The sequence below is a fragment of the Polyodon spathula genome, chromosome 30, assembly GCF_017654505.1.
Source record: "Polyodon spathula isolate WHYD16114869_AA chromosome 30, ASM1765450v1, whole genome shotgun sequence".
Taxonomy (NCBI): Eukaryota; Metazoa; Chordata; class Actinopteri; order Acipenseriformes; family Polyodontidae; genus Polyodon; species Polyodon spathula.
Genome location: NC_054563.1, coordinates 8,503,924 through 8,524,507, shown reverse-complemented (window position 1 = coordinate 8,524,507; position 20,584 = coordinate 8,503,924). Strand labels below are relative to the sequence as shown.

The window sequence follows — 20,584 nt, the reverse complement described above, 5'->3', positions numbered from 1 at the left end:
AACAAAGCTGCTCAGACAGTACGAGACGCGGAGCTCTTCAGCAGAACTTGAATGCAAGCGTTTTACATTGGGTCAGGATCCCAGACTGACTGCGGAGGCTAACCCCCTGGGAAGCGAATGAAGAAACACGTCTTACTACTATTCAACTATAGGGGACTTGTCAGAAAAGGAAAAAAGAGTAAAAGAAGAAAATGGCCAGTTTTATATTACGGAAAGCCGAGCCCAAGGACGTGTCCGACATACTGCGACTCATAAAGGTGAGCGCTCCTCGGTTACTTGCTTGTTTATGAGCGTGGTGAGGTAGTTTAGATACAATGGGCTGAAACGCACGATCGCAGCCCGTTCGCAAGTGCACAGTAATGTCTGCGAGCTCCTTGTCGTGTGAATGCGCTCTCGGAGGTGTTCTTGTTTCCCGGGACACGGCAGGGTGTTCGCGGCTTGGTGAAGTGGAACAAAGACGAGCGTTTCTTCCCGGGAGATTGCTCGCTGTAGTGCGGCAGCACGAGTGCTTGTTGCTGAGCGGACACTGGGGGGTTTCTCCTGTCTGTCTGCGTGTCGTGAGGCTTAGGCTTGTTTGGGTTTTTTTTATTTTTATTGCGCAATGGGGAAAACAAAGTCGGCCATGATGAAATTGATTTTTTTTGGCGTACTGTACAGAAGCTATGTGGCATATTTAAAACGTTAAATATACAAGCACTGTAACATTATTATTATTATTATTATTATTATTATTATTACCGATTATTTATTAATCGGTTAATTAATTTACTTTCAGGAACTTGCGAAGTACGAAGAAATGGAGGATCAAGTTGTATTGACAGAAAAAGGTAAAATACTGATACAATCCTAGTAAAATTGAAGTATTTGAGGTGCGCATGTCTTACCCCACAGACCTGTTTTTTTGACAGATCTTCTTGAAGATGGATTTGGAGAGCACCCATTCTACCACTGTGTTGTTGCGGAAGTGCCAAAGGAGCAGCAGTCTTCAGAGGGTAAACATTGACAATTGACACGCATTTACAAATAACATGGGCTGTTGTACAAGCTGATAGTCGCTTTTTTCCCGAAAGTGAGCTTGCTGTTGTATGACTTTGGTGAAAGTCAGCTTGTATCTTGCACAGTACAGCTATTCTAGGGGTGATGTAATTTGCATCTAATGCAAACTGTCTGATCTAATATCAGGTGGCTGTATGTGTATCAGAGTTTGGATGCAGTATAAGCCTTGTAGCGCTAGTTAATTTGGCTGTACTGATAACTGATCAGTTGTAGGAGCAAGGTGTAATGCATAAAGACATTTTGTTTTTCTTCAACAGTGTGTGAAATGTGTTGGTTCTAGTTAGTTGACCCTCCCAGCTGCACTGTCTAATCCTGCTGAAATGTATTCTCTCCAATTTATCCCCAATCTTCAGGTTACAGTCTCTAGCTTCGCCATGTACATGGCCCTTGGCGTGTACATGGGTGGGCGGGGAGGTAACTGAAAGATGCGTTACTCAGTAAGATACATGATCAGAACTGAGGTAAGGCCACTCTGGGACACAAGCCCCTCCCACAATCCAAACACACTGTAGATCAGAACTTGCATGTGGGCTGTCCTCCTCCAAGAGCTCCCCCAGTACCAAACACTGCTTCGAAGGCTTTCTGGGAGACAGTTTAGAAACTAACACTGACTTCAAGAAAGATTAAATTGTGAGGTTGGTTGTAAATTGGCAGAGTCAGTCAAAGGTTTATACACCCTGGGTAAATCTTCTGCAGTGAAGAGTATTCTGAACTGCTGTGTACCCCAGCAGAGTCGGTATATGGCGGGTCGTCCCGTCCCCCCACCCCCCCACCAGTGCTCTTGGACCCCATGCTGAACAAGCAGAGCAGTCCATTTGCTGTATTACAGCAGTACTTGAAAGTGTACTAGGCTGACTGTGTGGGTGTTGCCCTAATAAAATACTGAGCAACCAAAACACCATGAAACCACTTGAGTGTTGCTTGTTTTCATAGTGAGAATTGCACCTTTTTTTTTTTTGTTTGTTTTAATATATAAGCAGTGTGAGTAGGGTGTCGCACCTTCAGTTAATTTTCAGCCAAACCTGGTCGTATGGAGACAGCACGGCTAAGTGGGACAGAGTGCATAGGTGATCCATGTACTCTACTTGTCCCTTTCAAAATGATATGTGACAAATCTGCACAGTACTTGACTTGTGAGCTTGTAAGGCCAAGTGCACCTGTGCTGCATTCCTCCATTGAAATGTGTACTGTGAATCAAACCGATTTTACCTGAACCTTCATTGAGCATGGCCGCTGTATGGAGTCGTTGATTCTTCTCAAACAGACCCATTGTTTAATCCAGCATTTCATTTTCTCCTTTTTTTTTTTTTTTTGCAGGACACACTGTGGTTGGATTTGCTATGTACTACTTCACATATGACCCTTGGATTGGGAAGCTGCTGTACCTGGAGGATTTCTATGTAATGAAAGAATACAGAGGTATCTACTTTTTTTTTTTTTTTTATTGAAGGCATGTGCATCTTATATAGGTTATGCCACTGTTCTAGTTCTACCCAGTAGTTTTTACTCTGCCAAAATAATCAAACACTTGCACGTTTTGTTTGCATTAAGAGTTTTGCAATCGCCTGCTTCTAGATGTGTCTGCCCTATACACCGGTTCACCATGTGAGCTTGGATTATTATTTTTTTTTGTTCTCACAGGGTACGGAATGGGGTCAGAAATCCTGAAGAAACTAAGCCATGTAAGTCTGTTCTCTTCTGTTTAAATTTATGTGGGGAAGGTGGTTGTTTTCATTACTGAACATGTGTGCATTCCACAAAGGCAGAATAGAAGATTGTCGTTTTATAAGATCCACAATAACTAGACTGGCTTCACAAAAACTGAGTCCTGCTAATCTTGGATTACCTTCACTAAAATAACATTGGGTAGTGCAAGATTAGTGCTAATAAAGGTAGGTTTAAGATTAAATTTAGACCTAAAAGATTCAGATGTGTTAAACAAATTCACTTTTGTTTAGAATAATTTGTATGTTTTGCTAATGCGTTTTTGACTGGCAGACTGCGGTGAAGACTCGCTGCAGCAGCATGCACTTCATAGTGGCGGAGTGGAACAAGCCGTCCATCGAGTTCTACAAGCGCCGCGGCGCCTCTGACCTGTCCTCGGAGGAAGGCTGGCGGCTCTTCAAGATTGACAAGCAGTACCTGGTGAAGATGTCATCTGAGGAGTGAGGGCTGGCCGCGCGGAGTGTGAAGGGCACCAGCTACCCACTCAAATTTCTTTTGGAATTTGTGTTTTTTCCTTAGTGGGGAATTATTTCTTTACTTGTGATTCATTGAGTATTGATTCCATGCAAGCTATTTGTGCTATATATTTGTTTTAATAATGTGCTTTGTTTCCATCTACCAGAGTAAGATCCTCTTGCCACTTACTTTGCTATGAATAAACTCAATAGATTTCATGTTGGAAGAATCAATCCCAAAGTAGTTTATGTATTACTGTTTGAAATTGATGGAAACCTAGCACTTAAGTGGGAAGGGGGGGGATAGGTAATCGCAGTATGGGTGCTGGTGGCAGTTTTATTTTCTAAACTGTTAAATGTAGCTTTGATTTATGTATTTAATGCTAGAACTAGTTTTGTAGAATTTCACTGTCTCAGCATTATACAAATAAAGAATACAGTGATGTTTAGCTTGTGGTTTTGTAATGAATCTTTCTACCAACAACCTGCTTTTGGGTGTATTTGTGTTTGAATGAAGAATAGAGCAAGAACGGCTGCCAGTTATTTAATTTAATTCTTTCAAAGCATGAAATGATTTTGCAGAACCCACTGTTCTCATTCTGAGCAGGTTTGTGTCCTGTAATTTGTCTGTGGCTGCTACTTTTTTTTTTTTTTTTTTTGACAAGCACAATAAAATCTAGATGATGAATCTGCCACTCATGGCTCTGGGACCTTGAACAAAGTCCCTAAATTACACAGAAAAGAAACCTTAGAAAACATTGACAGAATCCAACACGTGTGCTTACCAAAATGGTATTTAAATAGCCATTTTCGTAATCGTAGATATAATCTAGTTTTAATTGCGGAAGTAACCTGTATAAACAGCAGAAGAACAAAGCTCCAATTAGATCTAGACACACTTTCAAGTCATGCTGTGTTAATACCCAACAGAAACTGCACTGACAGAAAGGTATCCTGGGGATTAATACAAATAAAAACAAGTCAAGAGGTAAGGGGTGGTGCTGCTTTCCCGGGCAGTTTAAACCACAGCAGCTCGTACTCATTGACCACTATCCTGCTGTGTGCTGGAGCAGATCAAATAAACTGGAATGGAACTCTTTCCACCACTCGCAAATTAGCGTCCTTCACCAATAAGGGCTGACCTTAACATGGTAGAAAATCATCTGAACATGACTACAGCATGGGCTTCCAGTTTGCAATAGACAGGAATGTGAAAGCCTGCTTCCGCTGGGGTTTTATTTGATCTTGCTACTGCAGATGGGCTGATGATGTCTCATGGGAAGGGAGGAAGGAAGGATGCTTATTTTTAAATAAATCAACCTTAAACTAAAAAAAAAAAATCCCTTGGAAACGGCCACCTCCCTTCCTTTTCAGGTTACCATCTGCAAGATATATTCCACAGAAACTTTGGCAAAGGCAGTGGGGCACGAAACCCCATCTGATTGATATCTGATCCTGTCATTGCACCAGGGCCCTGCGAAAAAAGGGGTGTGTTTTAAAATAGCCCAGGAGAAAATTCAAAACCCTGCATAAGAAAAGAGACATGAATAATACAGACAGTGTGAACACAAACCCCATTGTTCTCAGTTACAGGTCCACACACTATCAAACATGCTAGGGGCAGATAATGAGTAAAACCGTCAGTCTGTGTCATCCTTACCTAAAGGATTTCACTCCCCATCTAAAGTAAACAGCCCGACACGTGCACTGCAGTCACCGGAGCACTAACCAATGAGGAGACGGCCCAGCAAAGACGCAGCATGCACCCACTTGCACTGCTTGCAGATTAGTGCCCATTGTTTTGACTGCTAACACATTCAACTCCAATGCTCTGAGCTAAACAACAAGCATCACTTGTTTCTGAAGGGTTTGTGTCGGACAAGCCCATTAGAAATGTGTGTTGAAGTGTGTGCATGCTTTTCTTTGCGGAACTGTATGCACAATGTAATCTGAATTCACTCTGTATTTTAAACCCTCTAATAGCATCAATAGAACACTAACTGGTGTTGTTTTATAAGCACTGCATTATGTTGGTACACAGCAATCCTCAAAGTTATCCTTGCTAATTCAAGAAGCGAGATGACAGAACCATTTGTGAATAGGCAGTAATATAGGAAGCGGGTGAAAGGATAGTTCTGGCCCAGAACTGACCCTGCAAATGTACTGTGCCTTTGAAATGTTCTGCTTGATCTCTCTGAATAAACCAGTTCCAGTGACAAGCTACCAGTATGAAGACTGTTGACTGTATCGTGAAGCAGGTGCGTTCATTTGTCCTCCACACTCGTTTTTCTTGCAGTTGTACATTTCTAAAATGTGCTGTGGCTTTGCCTTAGCACTTGCTTACAAACATGGCCCTCACAGTGCTGTATGTGCACAACTTCAATGCAGTTTGTACAATGAATTGTGATTACTGTCACTGCGCTTCCTGTTGTTTGGACATGTGAAATACCACTACAGCACTGTCTCTGATGTACCGGTTTCCTGTCCGTCCTTGGGTACAGAGTTTCTAAGTAAAAAACGTTTGCATAATGCAGGCTTGTAAGTGTAATGGGCAGTGTGGTGTTGATTCTCTGCCATTACGGATTCTGCCCTGTTCCCTGTCAGTGAGATGAGATGAGGTTAGAAGCTCTACATCATGAATGCAGACTAGCCCCGCTCATTTGCACAGTGGTTAAGACTCTCGCTTGTGATGCGTGGGGTCGCTGGTTCAAGCTCAGCCTCGGGCCGGTTGCATAAGGACCAACTTTGGCCAGCCCTGCCCAATGCATTCATTGTCCATCATCGTCCTGATCTGAAAACAGACAGGCGGTTTTGGAAAGGCCGTCTCTCGGTTCAACAGCAGCCTCCCACAATGTTGTTCGAGACGACCACCCTGTTGGCCTTTGAGTTTCTCACAATGTGGGTGAAGTCAAAAAGTAAAAAAAAAAGCACTTAAAAAAAAATAAAGAGTTCTGTGTGATGAAAATCATTCCAAACCCTAGTAATGTCGGACTGCAGTAAATGAACGTGCCGCGCATGACGTTGCTAATGGAATAAATTTGTACCCAGTTTCTTAAGAGGAAACACAAGTCACTGTTGTTAACGTTTAACAGAAGCCTGATTATTGTATCCTACATACCCCGGGCCCCCTCATTCTGAGCTGGTTAGATGGTCAAAGGTTACAGCTCATCAAACCTTCTGAACAAAGATATTGGGTATATTTTCTAATAATTGTTTCAGCTCCACACACACACACATTTTTCTGTTCCACATTTAGCTCCTAAGTAATTCAATAAGATGGCCTGACGTTACTGTAACACAGGGGATATTTTCTTATGCTCTGCTGCATTTATGCAGTGTCTGCAGCTCTTTTGACGAGGAGGAATTATCTTAACACGTGAACTTTGTGTTAGCATAGTCACATGAGCACTGCTGTGGAGAAGAAAAAAAAGTATTTCTTTTGTACGTACATTACCCAATCTCAGACTGAAACCACAAGTGCATTTACTGTTGTGCTGGGGAACTAAAGAGATATTTAGAAATTGATCAGTTAAAAAGGGAAGTACCATTAATGTATGAATCAGAGCACCTCAGATTGCGGACTGATTGTTGCACAACACACAACAGAGAGCGGTGTTCTTTTGGGATTTGATTTTGATATGAGGGTTAAATCCTGTCATTGTCAAAATGCAATTGCAACAAGACTCACAAAGCATTAGGTAAACAGGACTGCACATGTTCCTGAGTCGTTATAAGCAGGCTGGCCCCAGAAGAGAAAAGGGATTACTCAAGGAAAGTGTGAATGAGAGCCGTTACTCAGCCCATACTGTCCTGTTCATAGGATAATCACAGACAGTGGCAGAGTCTGTGTTGTTTGCATAGAACAGTGGGCGTTAATAATGGGTGAACTACTGGAATGTAACGCCCCAGTGATTCGATTGCTGTTTTACGGACTTCAGTGACATCACAAATTCACCCTTACGAACCACACATTCCCCTGTAGATTTTGGCAAAGGGTGTGTGTCTATTCTAGTACAACCATAGCTAATCACTCCTATTGGAATGCCTGGAATGCAACTTCACAGCACACACTTGTTTGGATGAATCAGGTAGAAAGACCTGCATGTGTAGGAGTGACAAGGCTGATTCCTGGAACCTATTCATAGCAATGTATACATATCATATCAAACTTAACACCAGGTGTGTTGCACACTCAGTTTGATAGTCAGAGATATATATATATATATATATATATATATATATATATATATATATATATATATATATATATATATATATATATACACACACACACACACACACACACACACACACACACACACACACAAACAGTACCAGCACAAATTATGCCAACAACAAATGATTTATAGCAAGACTTGGGTGGGGGATTGCATTGCCCATTTTTCCTCACTCAGACTCTTTTGTAAATACCCTGATATCTCTGTAAGAACGCTGCTGCCACACAGTGCTAGCCCCACTCATATTTTGCTGTGTACGGTTCCAGAATAAGCAGGTGTTGCTTTAAACCTGGGTGTCTCTGTGCAATACAGTCGGTGTCCTCTAAGAGCTAAAGGCACTTCAGAATCTTGGAGCTTAGTATACATTTCAAGCAGCCTAAGCGATCCTGTCCAAAATATATATTAAAAAAAACATTTTTTTTTTAATTAGTGGTGGTTTGTAGGGCGTGGGCATGGGTAGATAAAGCACCTTTAAGGTGTAGTACCCTAGAGCGTATTAAAAATAGTTTTGACATATTTTAGGTTGTTGTTGTTTTATGAGCACATACTGAAAAAAGACACATGAAATAGGATCAGTGTAGAGGGGTTAGAATGGGAAGGGGGGTAACCACTGGCAAAACAAAGCAGATCATATTTATTTTGTGAGGTTTTGTTACCTGTAAAGAACCGTAAGTGACTAGCTGTAAAAAACCTTACGATAAGAAATTGCCCAACGGCAATTTTAAACCGACACATTGAAGCGGCGTGCAATACAAATGCAGTGCAGCCACAGTAATAGTCTGCGGGTCACACAGGAACTGCAATTCTTTTTAGACTTTGCTTCTATAATCATGCATACACTGGATAGCCATGGGCACAAGGTCCGCCAGACGATTGGAAGCAATCTGTTCAATGAGAATCAGAGAGAATTACAGGACGATACAATAATCACACAAAGGGGGAATTCACAAAGAGAATAAAACCCCTGAAATCAGTATGTGCCCCCCTGCATTTCTGAAATCAGTGTGTGTGCCCCCCTGCCTTTCTGAAATCAGTGTGTGTGTGTCCCTGCGTTTCTGAAATCAGTGTGTGTGCCACCCTACGTTTCTAGAGGCTGATTGGTGCTGGTTTCTTTCCCCAGACTTGCTGAATGTTTATGTCTCTGCAAGCCCCTTTGTCGAGCCCCCGCTGTTAATAAGATAAAGACAAAGTTCAGATAAATATGGAAAACATACACAACCTTGTAATAGATTTTCAGACGGGTTGTCAGCAGTGAGACATCTGATTTTGTGCTCATCAGGCCCTTGTTTCTACTCTGCATAGCGCCTTCCTCTGTGACCTCCGTCTGGTCTGAATGCTATGACTTGTACCCTTTTTCTGAATATCTCTTTACAAATCTGTTTACTATGTCCCTTGTGTCTGTATTCAGGATATTCATAATATATCTTTTTTCAAAGCTTTTAAAATTCCTAATACAAGCTTGCAGCCCTTCTATAATGTCAGGTTTAGTCCCTGTGTTCCATCCCTTGAGTTTTACTTCCCAATGCTTTCTTTTTTGTTGAGGAATTCTTTGAAGAACAGCATAGTAAAACAATGTCTGCTGTACAAAAAAACAAAGCTGTTGATTTCACCTTGAAACATTACAAGACTGGGCGTACCCTCGTATCTTGTTAGTTTGTACATGAGTGCACACATACTGGCACTACCTTGGGTTAGGGAGGCAAAACCAGCAGGGGCTGATTCTACAGTGAGCTCAGAGCAGACACCTGCAGACAAATGATTGACATTCCAAACTGCAGAGAAAATCAGGGGTAAAATAATTGGACACACTAAATTAAAAAAAAAAGTCTGTTGGTGTTCCCTATAAACCGATAAACTGTCATCAGTATAAGAACACAATCTGCTTTTTTCCTGAATTGTAATATAGCATAACTTGAATATGACACAGTGGCGTATCTTGGTAAGTGTCTCTCCCACATATATATATATATATATATATATATATATATATATATATATATATATATACAGGGCAGTGTAGAGTCAAGTCTAACAGCTGGTAAAAACACATCAGATCCACTGAATCAATCCTGCCCGCAATAGGCAGTGCTGTATCCAGTTGCTTTAGAAACACCAGTGGCATCGACACAAAGGGGACCAGTGAACCTGTTTGCCAGAGGAAGTTATTAATAAAAGGGAATGGCTGCTGGGTCACGCTTTTCCTTCCCAGAAGTCGAATCATCCAGCACATTACCGCAGGCACATCCAGGAGCCTGGTTTCACTGTGGCTGACATTGTTAAGATGAAGATCGTACAGAATTAATGAACTGAGGTTTACAAGCAAGCCATTGCACTGTCCTGAGGTAAAATAACTACATAAGTATTATGTTTGTTTTAACTGGGAAACTTGAACCAAAAAAACCCCCACTTCTACTGCAGCGTGATACTGATAGGAGATGCGATGGTGTTTTACAGAAAGGTTTCATGGTGTAAATGGAAACATGGCATTACTTTTTACACTGTTTGGAGACAAGGCATTTCCATATACAGTAGTGTACAAAATCATTAGAATATTTATATCCTGCATGAAATATGAGATTTTCCATTTTCAGTCAGTAATCAGAAACAATAGGAACAATAGGTACTCATTTGTAAAAAAAATAAAAATAAAATGTTAGACTGGCACTTTGTGCTGTAATTAGGCATCTCTAACAACTTATAAAAGTCTCATTAATTTGTATTGCATGTGTGACCTATTAAAGTCATCGATTAAATGAGACAATCACTAATTCGCATTTTATTATTCAGTTCCAGTGGCTTGATTTCATATGCACACAAAGAAAAACAACAGAGGCAATGGGGTGTTGTAATAAATGTGCACACACAGTGACCAGCAAACCATACTGGCTCGTCTATCCTAGACCTAGGTGACACAAACAAATGCACCCGCTTCCCAGCAGGCAGCAGTTCTGCCTTGTGTATATAAACAAACCATTGCTGTGTTTACCGAAGGACCAAGGACACTCCGTTCTCTATGTTTACTTTATTATTTGTACCGTATAAAATGGGCAGGAGAAAGATCGCTTTCCTGAATGATAATTGATATGAACTAGCCACCAGCACGCAAGGCCTACATTGCAATCATAATAATAATTGGGATTATCATGGCAGCACAGTAACAGCAGCTCGTAACTACGACGTTATTCTCAACTCCCCTTATGATTGGTGGACCTGGAGCCAATGTGGCTGCTCCACTGGGAAGCAGCAGCTCAGGAAGAGGATAATAAAGGTTGAAGTGGGTCCGGCGGTACGGTCAGACAGGGAGCTCTTCAGCACAAGCTGCATGCAAGCGTTTTACATTGGGTCAGGATCCCAGACTGACTGCGGAGGCTAACCCCCTGGGAAGCGAATGAAGAAACACGTCTTACTACTATTCAACTATAGGGGACTTGTCAGAAAAGGAAAAAAGAGTAAAAGAAGAAAATGGCCAGTTTTATATTACGGAAAGCCGAGCCCAAGGACGTGTCAGACATACTGCGACTCATAAAGGTGAGTGTGTACGCTTGCATTTTCCATAAACGCAGTGTATCGAATAGACAAGGGAAATATTACATTAAAAACAAATGTACTCTTCCACCTTTCACACGATTGTAACTTCAACACAATTGTATTTTAAAAAATGTAATAAATGTATTCTATATAGTATATAGTAATAATTCGTATTTTATTTTCCCAGGAACTTGCTAAATTTGAAGAAATGGAAGATCAAGTTATATTAACTGAAAAGGGTAAGGCAGTTCGTCAAGTACAGTTAAACAATATCACGAGGCCAGCGTGATGAGCTATTATGAGTTCTCGACGCTGATAGGTCGGGTTAATAAAGGTTACATCCTTATAATCATGTGACAAGATGTAATTCAACATTCAATGGTCGCTTGATTGGTTGAGTTATTTCTAGGGAAGCCAAAATACTTAATTACGAATTATAAGGTAAACAATAATAATAATAATAATACTACTACTACTACTACTAATAATAATAATAATAATAATAATAATAATAATAATAATACAGCTAATGTTTTCTTCATTGTAATTTTACTTGACTATAATTTAAGAGGTGAGTCTAAATTCTAAGGTACACTAGTACTCTATAAGAATACCTTACTGTAATTTTAACGGCATGTCTTAGGGAAACTCAGAGGTCCAATATTAATAGGACTATGCATGAGCATATAGTATTGCCAGCTCAATTCATATTGCACGTCTGTTACAGTAATATTGTATCCTGGTTTATCTAACTTGCGCTCAGCTTATGTTGCTGGCATTTAGTGTCATGGGAAGGCATATTGAATTCCTGGGACACCGTCCTTCAAACCGGGACGATCCAGGGAAAACGGGGACAGGCAGCAGCCATAGTTATATCTGTGAATATACAACAGCATGCCTTGTTTTTTTTTTTTACAGATCTTCTTGAAGATGGATTTGGAGAGCACCCATTCTACCACTGTGTTGTTGCGGAAGTGCCAAAAGAGCAGCAGTCTTCAGAGGGTAAATCAATCTAAAGCAATTTATTTATTTATTAAAATCTTTTCTTTGCGTCCCCGTGTATATATATAAAAAAAAAAAAGTGAATGTGAAACCAGGAAAACATTGCATCAAAATGTACTTTATTTAACTGCTGTGTGAAGTGTGTTGGTTCTAATGCGTTGACCCTCCCTGCTGCACGGTCTAATCCTGCTGAAATGTATTTATCCCCAATCTTCAGGTTACAGTATCTAGCTTCGCCATGTACATGGCCCTTGGCGTGTACATGGGTGGGTGGGGAGGTAACTGAAAGATGCATTACTCAGTAAGATACATGATCAGAACTGAGGTAAGGCCACTCTGGGACACAAGCCCCTCCCACAATCCGAACACACTGTAGATCAGAACTTGCATGTGGGCTGTCCTCCTCCAAGAGCTCCCCCAGTACCAAACACTGCTTCGAAGGCTTTCTGGGAGCCCAGAATGCCAGCCAGGCCAGTGAAGACAAGTTTCCATTGATACACAAACATCCCATCATGAGATCTGGATACAACTTGGTAAACTTCCTGGTCCAGAGGACACAGGTTTGGGTTTGTGTGTCTTCATCAGTGCTGCTGGATTTGTTTATTTAGGTTTTATTGAGGTAATCCGTGCTATCTATGCCTGTATCACAAGAACCTCTCATTCAATTGTAATGAAACTTGGTAAGGAAATTCCTTAGCACAAGTTCTTGAGGGTGTCTAGGTCATGGTGACTGACCTCTAATTGGCTGAGTTATTAAAGTTTATAAGCCCAAATGCTATTCTACTTGGCATAGATAATACAATACCCATACACAGCACTAAATTATGGTATATGCTATCCCACATGTAGTAAATACTGGCCTGATAAACTGAGCTACAGGGAATATCATGAGAGGCACTTATCTGCTCAAACCATGCATGGGCGTTTGCTGTGAGATGCTGTTTCACTTTCTGTGGATGCAGGTTGAAGACCACACAGGGCCTTAGTTTTAATATGATCTCTATTTATGCAGGACACACTGTGGTTGGATTTGCTATGTACTACTTCACATATGACCCTTGGATTGGGAAGCTGCTGTACCTGGAGGATTTCTATGTAATGAAAGAATACAGAGGTATGATGTGTTGTTTGTAAATGTGTTTCTTACATTTACATCTGACTGTCTTACAGAACGGTCTTCCAGCAGCAACTCCATGGCAATATAATGCAGAGGTTCTGTACTTGGGTACTAATATTGCAGGATAGGGCACGTAGAGTGGTACCAGTGTTCGTATTTCACATAACAGTGGTACGCCCCAGTGCACACCATGGCGTGTGCCAGCTCTGGATCACTGTGTACTGATACTGGTATAGTCCAGATCCATTGGGATGCCATTGCTGGTAATGCTGTTGTCTACTATTTTTTTTTTTTTTTTTTGTAACATATCTCTAATTTAAATGGAGTTGTTTAGTGTCATGGTTTTTAATTGATGAACTATATTGTTTGGGTATAAGCATCTCACTGGGGAAGATGTTAAAGGCTGAGGACGGCCACTTGAGGTCGAAACTCTTAACCTCCATAATCAACGAATACAAAATTGAGACGAAGAAGTTCCGAGTGCGGACATCCGAAATGCTAACAGCCCTTTCAGTAAGTAAAGGGTGTGTAGTGACGATCCAGTGAAATTCTTAAGAATAATTAATAAAGCCTGTCTACAGCAGGGCCTGCATCGCTGCCGTTCTCCCTCTACAAGAGAGTGCTGTGTGCTTGTGTTTATAATGCTTGTGTTTACCTTACAGGGTACGGAATGGGCTCTAAGATCCTGAAGCATCTGAGCCATGTAAGTCTGTTCTGTCTGATGTATGTTTATTATTGTTTGGAACACGTGTATTTCACAATCCACATTCATGTATTATTCTACAGTATTTATGTGTGTGTCTATGCATGTATGTGAATGTTCAATTTATGTTTCTCTGGCAGACTGCGGTGAAGACTCGCTGCAGCAGCATGCACTTCATAGTGGCGGAGTGGAACAAGCCGTCCATCGAGTTCTACAAGCGCCGCGGCGCCTCTGACCTGTCCTCGGAGGAAGGCTGGCGGCTCTTCGAGATTGACAAGCAGTACCTTGTGAAGATGTCATCCAAGGAGTGAGGGCTGGCCGTGCGGAGCAGGGAATTCAGATACCTGCAGTTACTCTGCGGGTTCTGGCTTGTATTGAACCTGAGAGGTTAACAAAACAAGTCTTTGTACTTCTCCATTTGTTTTTGTTAATTGTGATGTATTTGGCAAAAGGTCTGATAAAAGCTTTATTAAAAGTAGTTTGTGACGTCTTAACGCTGCATCGTTCAGTGGAAGCTTTGCTTTAGTTTCTATCCCCATACTGTGCAAGCTCCTGCAAACTGAATACAAAACACTGGTGTCAGAGGGGAAAAGCAGAACCCGCAAGTGCAGTAAAAAGAAGTAAAAGGTAAAAGGAAGGCGCGGCAGCTATTTGATTAAAGGGGAAGTTAACTGCAGTCTGGTCATTTTATTTGCCAGATCGTATGGTAATGTGTTCACACACCTCTTTCTTGGTTTTATTTATTTTCTGTCTGTAAAACATGTGTGATGCAAAGTTTTCTGTTATATCTTTACACTCGGACTAAAGTGTTAAAAGTTTGTCAACTTTTTCTGCCGGTGTATATTTAAAAATGTCATTGTTAGTCAGTAGGCTGTAGTTGATCGCAAAGATTTATTTACTGTATATTATTAAAAGGCTTTACACATCAAAATGTTGTCAATTTTTAATCTAATGACATACAATCATACAGTATTATTAGTATTGCTTATATGATTTTGTCAGTAGGCCTAGCAGTAACTATCACAGTTTACAAAGACTAAACGTTATCAGCCTACTTTTAATGAAAAATAAGAGACTAGAAGAACTCAACATGACAGCTAAATTAGAACAGGAACAGGAGTGTTGTCATCGATCTAGCTTAAGTTGGGAAATAAAATGAGTTTTATTTCCCAACCTAACATGTCATAGGTTTCATAAACGTGATTGGTTTTGCCTTACAGCTGTAAAGCATAACAGTTTTTACAACGATAACTAGGAGACTATAGATCGTACCAACATTTTATTTTTATTTTTTTTAAATCTTCTCTTGTATTCACACAACTCATTTACTAAATGAAAAATGTATGACACGCTAAATATCAATCAAAAACTTCGAGTTGCAATAACGTTTGTTAAACAGAAATACAAATTACACTTCATTTTAAATTGTGTATTTACTGTTAATGTATATTACAGCATTCTCCTATCTATCGTTATGCTTTCAAATACCTCCGATCTACTTATTTATGTAAATTTATACTTACAAAATCCATTTAAAAGTATTTATTTTTTGTTAATATATCCGATCTACTAATTCTCCTGACGTAGCACTAGTACAGCGATCTATGTGTAAGACTTAGAAACAACGGAACCTCTCCTTTCAAATTCTAGACTGCGATCCACTTTTTCCCCAGGACACTGAATCCATCTGCATCAGCAGGAGCACACGTCCTGGATCAAACTCTGCTGCTCTTAAACTTTAAACGGCCATCAAATCTGAATCAAACTAAATAAGTTCAGTAGGCAAACTTGGTAACTAAAAGTGGTGTTTGTTTTATTTGTTTGGGTCTTTTATAAGTTGATAGACACTTTATTGTTGAGGCAAGGTGATGTAGCACAAGGATGAAAAGACATAATCCATATTGAAATTCATGGGACATGTTTTCAAAGCTTGTAGCTGTTTTAAAATCTGTTTGCATATATTTGAATGATAAGTAATGTGATTTTTTTATGTGTGTTTCTATTTTAATAAAAATCTAAGTGTTATGGAATCCTGCTCTGTCAGCTACAGTGGGGTTGGCCAGTTGTAGATCACACAAAAGAGGTTCTTTTCTAAAAGGAAATGTACTCTCTCTCATTGTTTTCTAAAGTGTAAATATTCTTTGCTTTTTATAATTTCAATTTAAAAGTAATGTTGTTGCCATGATCAGTTACAACCGACATACACATGGAAATGAATATACTCTGATCACTCAGAGTACACAACCCATTCAAGGTTCATTAAGCAGAAGTTTGGATTCCGCAGTAAAGAAGTGGGGTCACAGGAGGGACACATCTCGTTCTGCATATTAAAATATAGAAGGCAACAGGAAACCAATCCCTACATACCCTCACTGCACTGTGGGGTCATAACACTAGCACTGATTACATTCTATAACTTCTAGGGTTCCACATTCTCCTCCAAATCTTTCCTGTCATTGTAGCTCACTGTACCTTTATCAACACTGAAAGGAAGCAACCGAAAAGACTTTGTTTAATAATCTTTTAATCCATTGGGAAACTTGCGGAGTCTCGGATGACCGGTCCTGGTAACGGCCTGCTATTGCTTTGCCCTGCTATCAATCGCTGCTGTTTTTTCTACGGGTGACGTCTTGCGTTGCCACCGCTTCCAATAGGAAACTAGAAAATGTAAATGACATAGTCTTAGCATCACTTAAAAAAAGCGAGGCTGAGGCACATTGTGTGGTTCGTGATGTAGACGAGAACTGACGTGTAGCCTACATTTCCTTTCCATAATTTAAATCCTTAGGAAATGCGTCTCTTTCTGTTGACAGGAAAGAGATGGAATCTGGTTTATGCTTTCGAGAGTGACTGTGTCTGTTTACAGTAGTGTCTAGTTCCCCTTAGAAAAGCTGACCACATTAAAAGCAAAGCAAAGTGTAATATAGCACAGTGAAAGCATAGTAAAGCATTGGTAAGCATTGTAAAACCTGGAGTTGTTTGGCAAAACATATTTAAAAACACAGAAAACCATGGCAAGCAATGGTAAATGCATAAGCATGCAAAAAGCATGGTAAAACTGCAACAATACTGTGCAAAAATACCACGGTGAACTTTAATAAGGATTAGTAGCCACCCTGCTCCAAGGAAAGAAGAGGTTCTGTTTCCTTCTCACTGCTTTTCTATTATTAGACCCAGGGGGAGCTGTGATTGGTCGGTCCACAGTTCTGTACTCATTCTCTTGTCACCAGTTTGCCCAAGGACTTCCAGCTTCCAAAAGTGTTTCTCAAGCATATAAAAACTTAGAAACAAAATAAGTTAGAAGAGTTATTAATCATTGGAATGTCTCAAGGTCAAATAAACAAAGATGTATTGCTACTTCCCTTATCGTTGCTGGAAGAAATCTTTAACACAAACACACTGACAGAGAAAGCATGGCAAAATTGAACTCAGAGCTTTGAACAAGCAAGCTTACTGACTGATATTCACAGTGCTAGGTTTGCACCGTTTATTGTGAGGAAAACGAAAATTAACCAAGTAACTTGCATGTTGTGGTTCTTCAGCCAACCTCCCGAGATGTTTTTAAAGCTTTGTAACATCAATGCTTTGTTTTCCTTTATGAAGATCACTCCTAAACATCACTGGAAATTCCTGTTTAGTTACTGCAGCTTAAGGCTAAATTCTTGTAAAACGTTTTAGTTGTTTTTCAAGCATGTTCACCTTTGTTTCTTCAGCACACCAATACTCACTTGGCTGCACTGCTACAAAGTTAATGTGCTAAAACAAGCCCTCATCAAAACAGCTGTAGGCAGTGTGTACAAGTGCAGCACAGTGGGAATGTTAGCAAACAGCATAGCTCTGGCGAGGCCCGGGGTGTGTGGGACACAATAAATCAGGCTCTGTTACACTTTAACAACAGTGACTTGTGCTTCCTCATATTTGCACAACACGTATATATTTGTGTCTAAGAATACTGGGTTTATAATGTCATGAAATGCATTCTGTATGACGCAAGTTTTTTGGCAGCTACTTAAGTAATTCCATGCTGGGACACGTGTTTGTTTCGTTCCAGCAAAAAAAAAAATTTAAAAACCAGGAAGAAATGTTTTCATACAAAAAGGGAAAGAAATAGCACGAACAAGATAAAAGACAAACTAATCTTCAAAAGCAATTGCAGTGCTAAAGTGGCAGACTCTCGCTCAAGGCACAATACCAATGCTTCCCTGGCCCAGTCATACAGTTTGTTCTCCTGCTGCATACAATTCTTAAACTGACACTCTGTCTGAAGTGATTTCCTAGGAATAATGAACTAGCGGCACCACAATGCTTTCTGTTGAACAGAGGTTTATTTCTTTACATTAACACAGTAGCTACAAGAAAACCAAAAAAAATCACATTAAAATCTCAACTATACTGTTCCTATACATCACAAACAACGCAACCCAAGATAGACTGTATGATCAAGGCTAGTGCAAGTGTAGTCATCCTGAGAGTGAGTGAGCCACAGCCAAACCGTTGCTTTAATAAATCGTGCAGACACAGCAGGAGAGCCAGGTTAGCTGCTTCGGCCATTCAAACCTACAATGTGTGGAAAGGTAAGTCAAGTTCAAAACACTTTTTAAAAAGGTGCCAGGTCAGCATCTGAACAGCCCACACTTTACACTATCAATGGGAGGGAAGGTATCTGATAGAAAGTCTCTTCACTGCAACACTACCTGGTTTCTCCGTGGTTGTGTCTACATGTTTGTCACGATCTCTGTCCTGTTCAGCACAATCATCAACTTGTTAACAGCTAATTCCCTCCGCTTTGATGCTGGAATTCTCTTCCTTATTAAACCTTATTAAATCGATCTAGTGATAGACAACAATGACTATGCACATCTCTGATTAGCACTTGCTTGAAGCTGTGCATATTCAGATATAATTTACATACGAGTCTAGAATGGGGTTGGTTATGATATATGCTGGCTATAATTAAATCTACAAAGAAATATATCAGAATACCATATTACAATACCCTCTAAGTTTACTGTTATTAGTTTTGAAAGTGAATAAATATCTTTACATTACTAGTAATGGCTACTTGTAATGCATTCTGGCACTTGTTAAATCCTACTGACGCCGTTAATATAAAGCTCGACTGAATATGGAAACAGGAAGTGGTTTATCTGACACTTGCTCTTAACGGATGTGTGTCGTACCTGATGCGTTCAGTTCTTTGCAGGGGTGTTGCTGCTACTGTCAAGATCTGCAGAGGCGACTTCAGACTAAAAGTACAAATAAACAGGAATAAATCAGCATGCAAAAAAACTGTTTTAACTCAATTTAAGCCCATGCAAAGAATATTTAAAAATGAAAATCCTATCCAGGTCACACTTGTAAATTAAAAAAAAAAAAATCTAATAGCGTTTAAAAATGAAAAATACGATGCAATAAAAGTTTCGCATGTAAAGTACTCAAGATTGCCTTACTATCAACTTTAGAAACGTAAACTGTCTTGACGACTAACTAAAACGCCAGAAAAGGGAAAAAAAGCAGGATATAAAAGTGAATCTTCAAGTGCATCTTCCACAGCAGAAGTGGAGGGGGGCTGGCTTGCAGGCTCTTCTAAATAGTGTGCTTGTGTCTAATCTCTGTCAGAGCGGGTCCACCCTCCAGGCAGCTGATTCACCTATACACTACCTTACTGAAGAGCCTCAGCAAACCCAGCACTCCAACATGCCTGTGCCAGATATGCTACTGAACTCACACCACCACAAGAGAACTGTTTCCATGTGTGCCTGGCAGTAAGGGAGGGGGCTGTGCACACATTTGCAAGGCATGTCAGCTGCAACTGGGGAAGAAGATACCCCCTCGGTACCTCCGTTACTGTATGTTATGAACAATCAATCAAAACCTTTATTTATCCAGTCGATTGGAAATAAATTCTCATTTCCAATAACGAGCCGGCAAGAGGCTCAGACCACCACTGTAAACCCCATCAAACATGATTAATAAGGAATACAAACTCTGCAACACAGATGTCAGTCAGCAACGAGTCGACCTCAGATATGAACTGTTCTAATTTGAACTTGTGTTGAAACTCATTCCAGTCATTGGCTGCTGTTAATTGAAATGAGTGACGACCACAAACTGTTGCTCTCCTGCATGGGAACAAGCAGTGTAATAAAATGACTGGATTGTAAGCTGCACAATGAAGAAGAGAGCTCCAGTAAACTACACCAGCAAGCAGTCGTCCGCCCAATTAAGGTTCGGTAGATTAACACATACAAGTACAGGGATGGAAATAAGACTCCTACTGCAGAGCAGTTTCACCCATTCCAGGTTTTACTATGAGCTGGACTATCCAGAGTGTACAGATAACAATGTCAGATGTGTCTTAATAAACTCCTAGTAAAACCAGGAATGGATTAAACCGCTATGCGGTCTTATTCCCATCCCTGCAGCATATGTTCTGGAATGTTGCATTCGTTTTTTTGTGCCGGCAGGGATCAGATTTAGTGAAGAAAATGCTATGCTTGTTTTGGATCTCAGTGAAGCCTCTCCCATTTAAAATGACTTGAGGGATTTTTGAAACCCTAAAACATGTCAGCAACCAGTGTGTTTACCTTTGAACTCTGTTTCTTAGCATTCTTCTTGTTGCTGTGGTCTTTCCACAGTGATTCTACAACCACATAGCCCTGCAGGCTCCAGTCATACACAGCCTCTCCCGTTACCTGAAACAAAACACACACTCAAAAATAAACACTACACACTATACAACTGCACACAACACACTACA

At 40.3% G+C, this 20,584-nt stretch overlaps 2 protein-coding genes and 1 long non-coding RNA gene across 5 annotated transcripts; 2 read left to right on the top strand and 1 right to left on the bottom strand.

Annotated features, from left to right (window-relative positions):
- Window positions 1-3,685, top strand: LOC121302816 (diamine acetyltransferase 1). 2 transcript variants are annotated; one of them, XM_041233052.1, is made up of 6 exons: window positions 1-257; window positions 776-827; window positions 909-992; window positions 2,374-2,475; window positions 2,698-2,738; window positions 3,055-3,685. In XM_041233052.1, the coding sequence occupies exons 1-6, from the start codon at window positions 192-194 to the stop codon at window positions 3,223-3,225; spliced, it is 516 nt and encodes a 171-aa protein (XP_041088986.1). In that variant the 5' UTR covers window positions 1-191; the 3' UTR covers window positions 3,226-3,685. The 2 variants fall into 2 exon arrangements, with proteins under 2 accessions (XP_041088986.1, XP_041088987.1); XM_041233053.1 differs by lacking the exon at window positions 909-992.
- A 6,789-nt stretch (window positions 3,686-10,474) lies between these two features.
- LOC121302817 (diamine acetyltransferase 1-like) lies at window positions 10,475-14,749 on the top strand. The gene is made up of 6 exons (XM_041233054.1): window positions 10,475-11,002; window positions 11,190-11,241; window positions 11,921-12,004; window positions 13,017-13,118; window positions 13,784-13,824; window positions 13,965-14,749. The coding sequence occupies exons 1-6, from the start codon at window positions 10,937-10,939 to the stop codon at window positions 14,133-14,135; spliced, it is 516 nt and encodes a 171-aa protein (XP_041088988.1). The 5' UTR covers window positions 10,475-10,936; the 3' UTR covers window positions 14,136-14,749.
- A 1,695-nt stretch (window positions 14,750-16,444) lies between these two features.
- On the bottom strand, window positions 16,445-20,541 carry LOC121302820. 2 transcript variants are annotated; one of them, XR_005947728.1, is made up of 3 exons: window positions 20,412-20,541; window positions 19,005-19,070; window positions 16,445-16,482 (listed from the first exon to the last, which is right to left on the bottom strand). It is a non-coding gene; the product is annotated as an uncharacterized LOC121302820 (long non-coding RNA). The 2 variants fall into 2 exon arrangements; XR_005947727.1 differs by lacking the exon at window positions 16,445-16,482 and adding an exon at window positions 18,131-18,381 and having other exon boundaries at window positions 20,412-20,539.
- Between the last annotated feature and the right edge of the window lie 43 nt (window positions 20,542-20,584).

Excerpts from the sequence above, each read along its gene's own strand:
- LOC121302817 (XM_041233054.1), top strand. The coding sequence starts at position 10,937 with ATGGCCAGTTTTATATTACGGAAAGCCGAGCCCAAGGACGTGTCAGAC. Across the intron at positions 11,003-11,189 it reads ACATACTGCGACTCATAAAG|GAACTTGCTAAATTTGAAGA; the intron begins GTGAGTGTGTAC and ends TTATTTTCCCAG. Across the intron at positions 11,242-11,920 it reads AGTTATATTAACTGAAAAGG|ATCTTCTTGAAGATGGATTT; the intron begins GTAAGGCAGTTC and ends TTTTTTTTACAG.
- LOC121302816 (XM_041233052.1), top strand. The coding sequence starts at position 192 with ATGGCCAGTTTTATATTACGGAAAGCCGAGCCCAAGGACGTGTCCGAC. Across the intron at positions 828-908 it reads AGTTGTATTGACAGAAAAAG|ATCTTCTTGAAGATGGATTT; the intron begins GTAAAATACTGA and ends TTTTTTTGACAG. Across the intron at positions 993-2,373 it reads GGAGCAGCAGTCTTCAGAGG|GACACACTGTGGTTGGATTT; the intron begins GTAAACATTGAC and ends TTTTTTTTGCAG.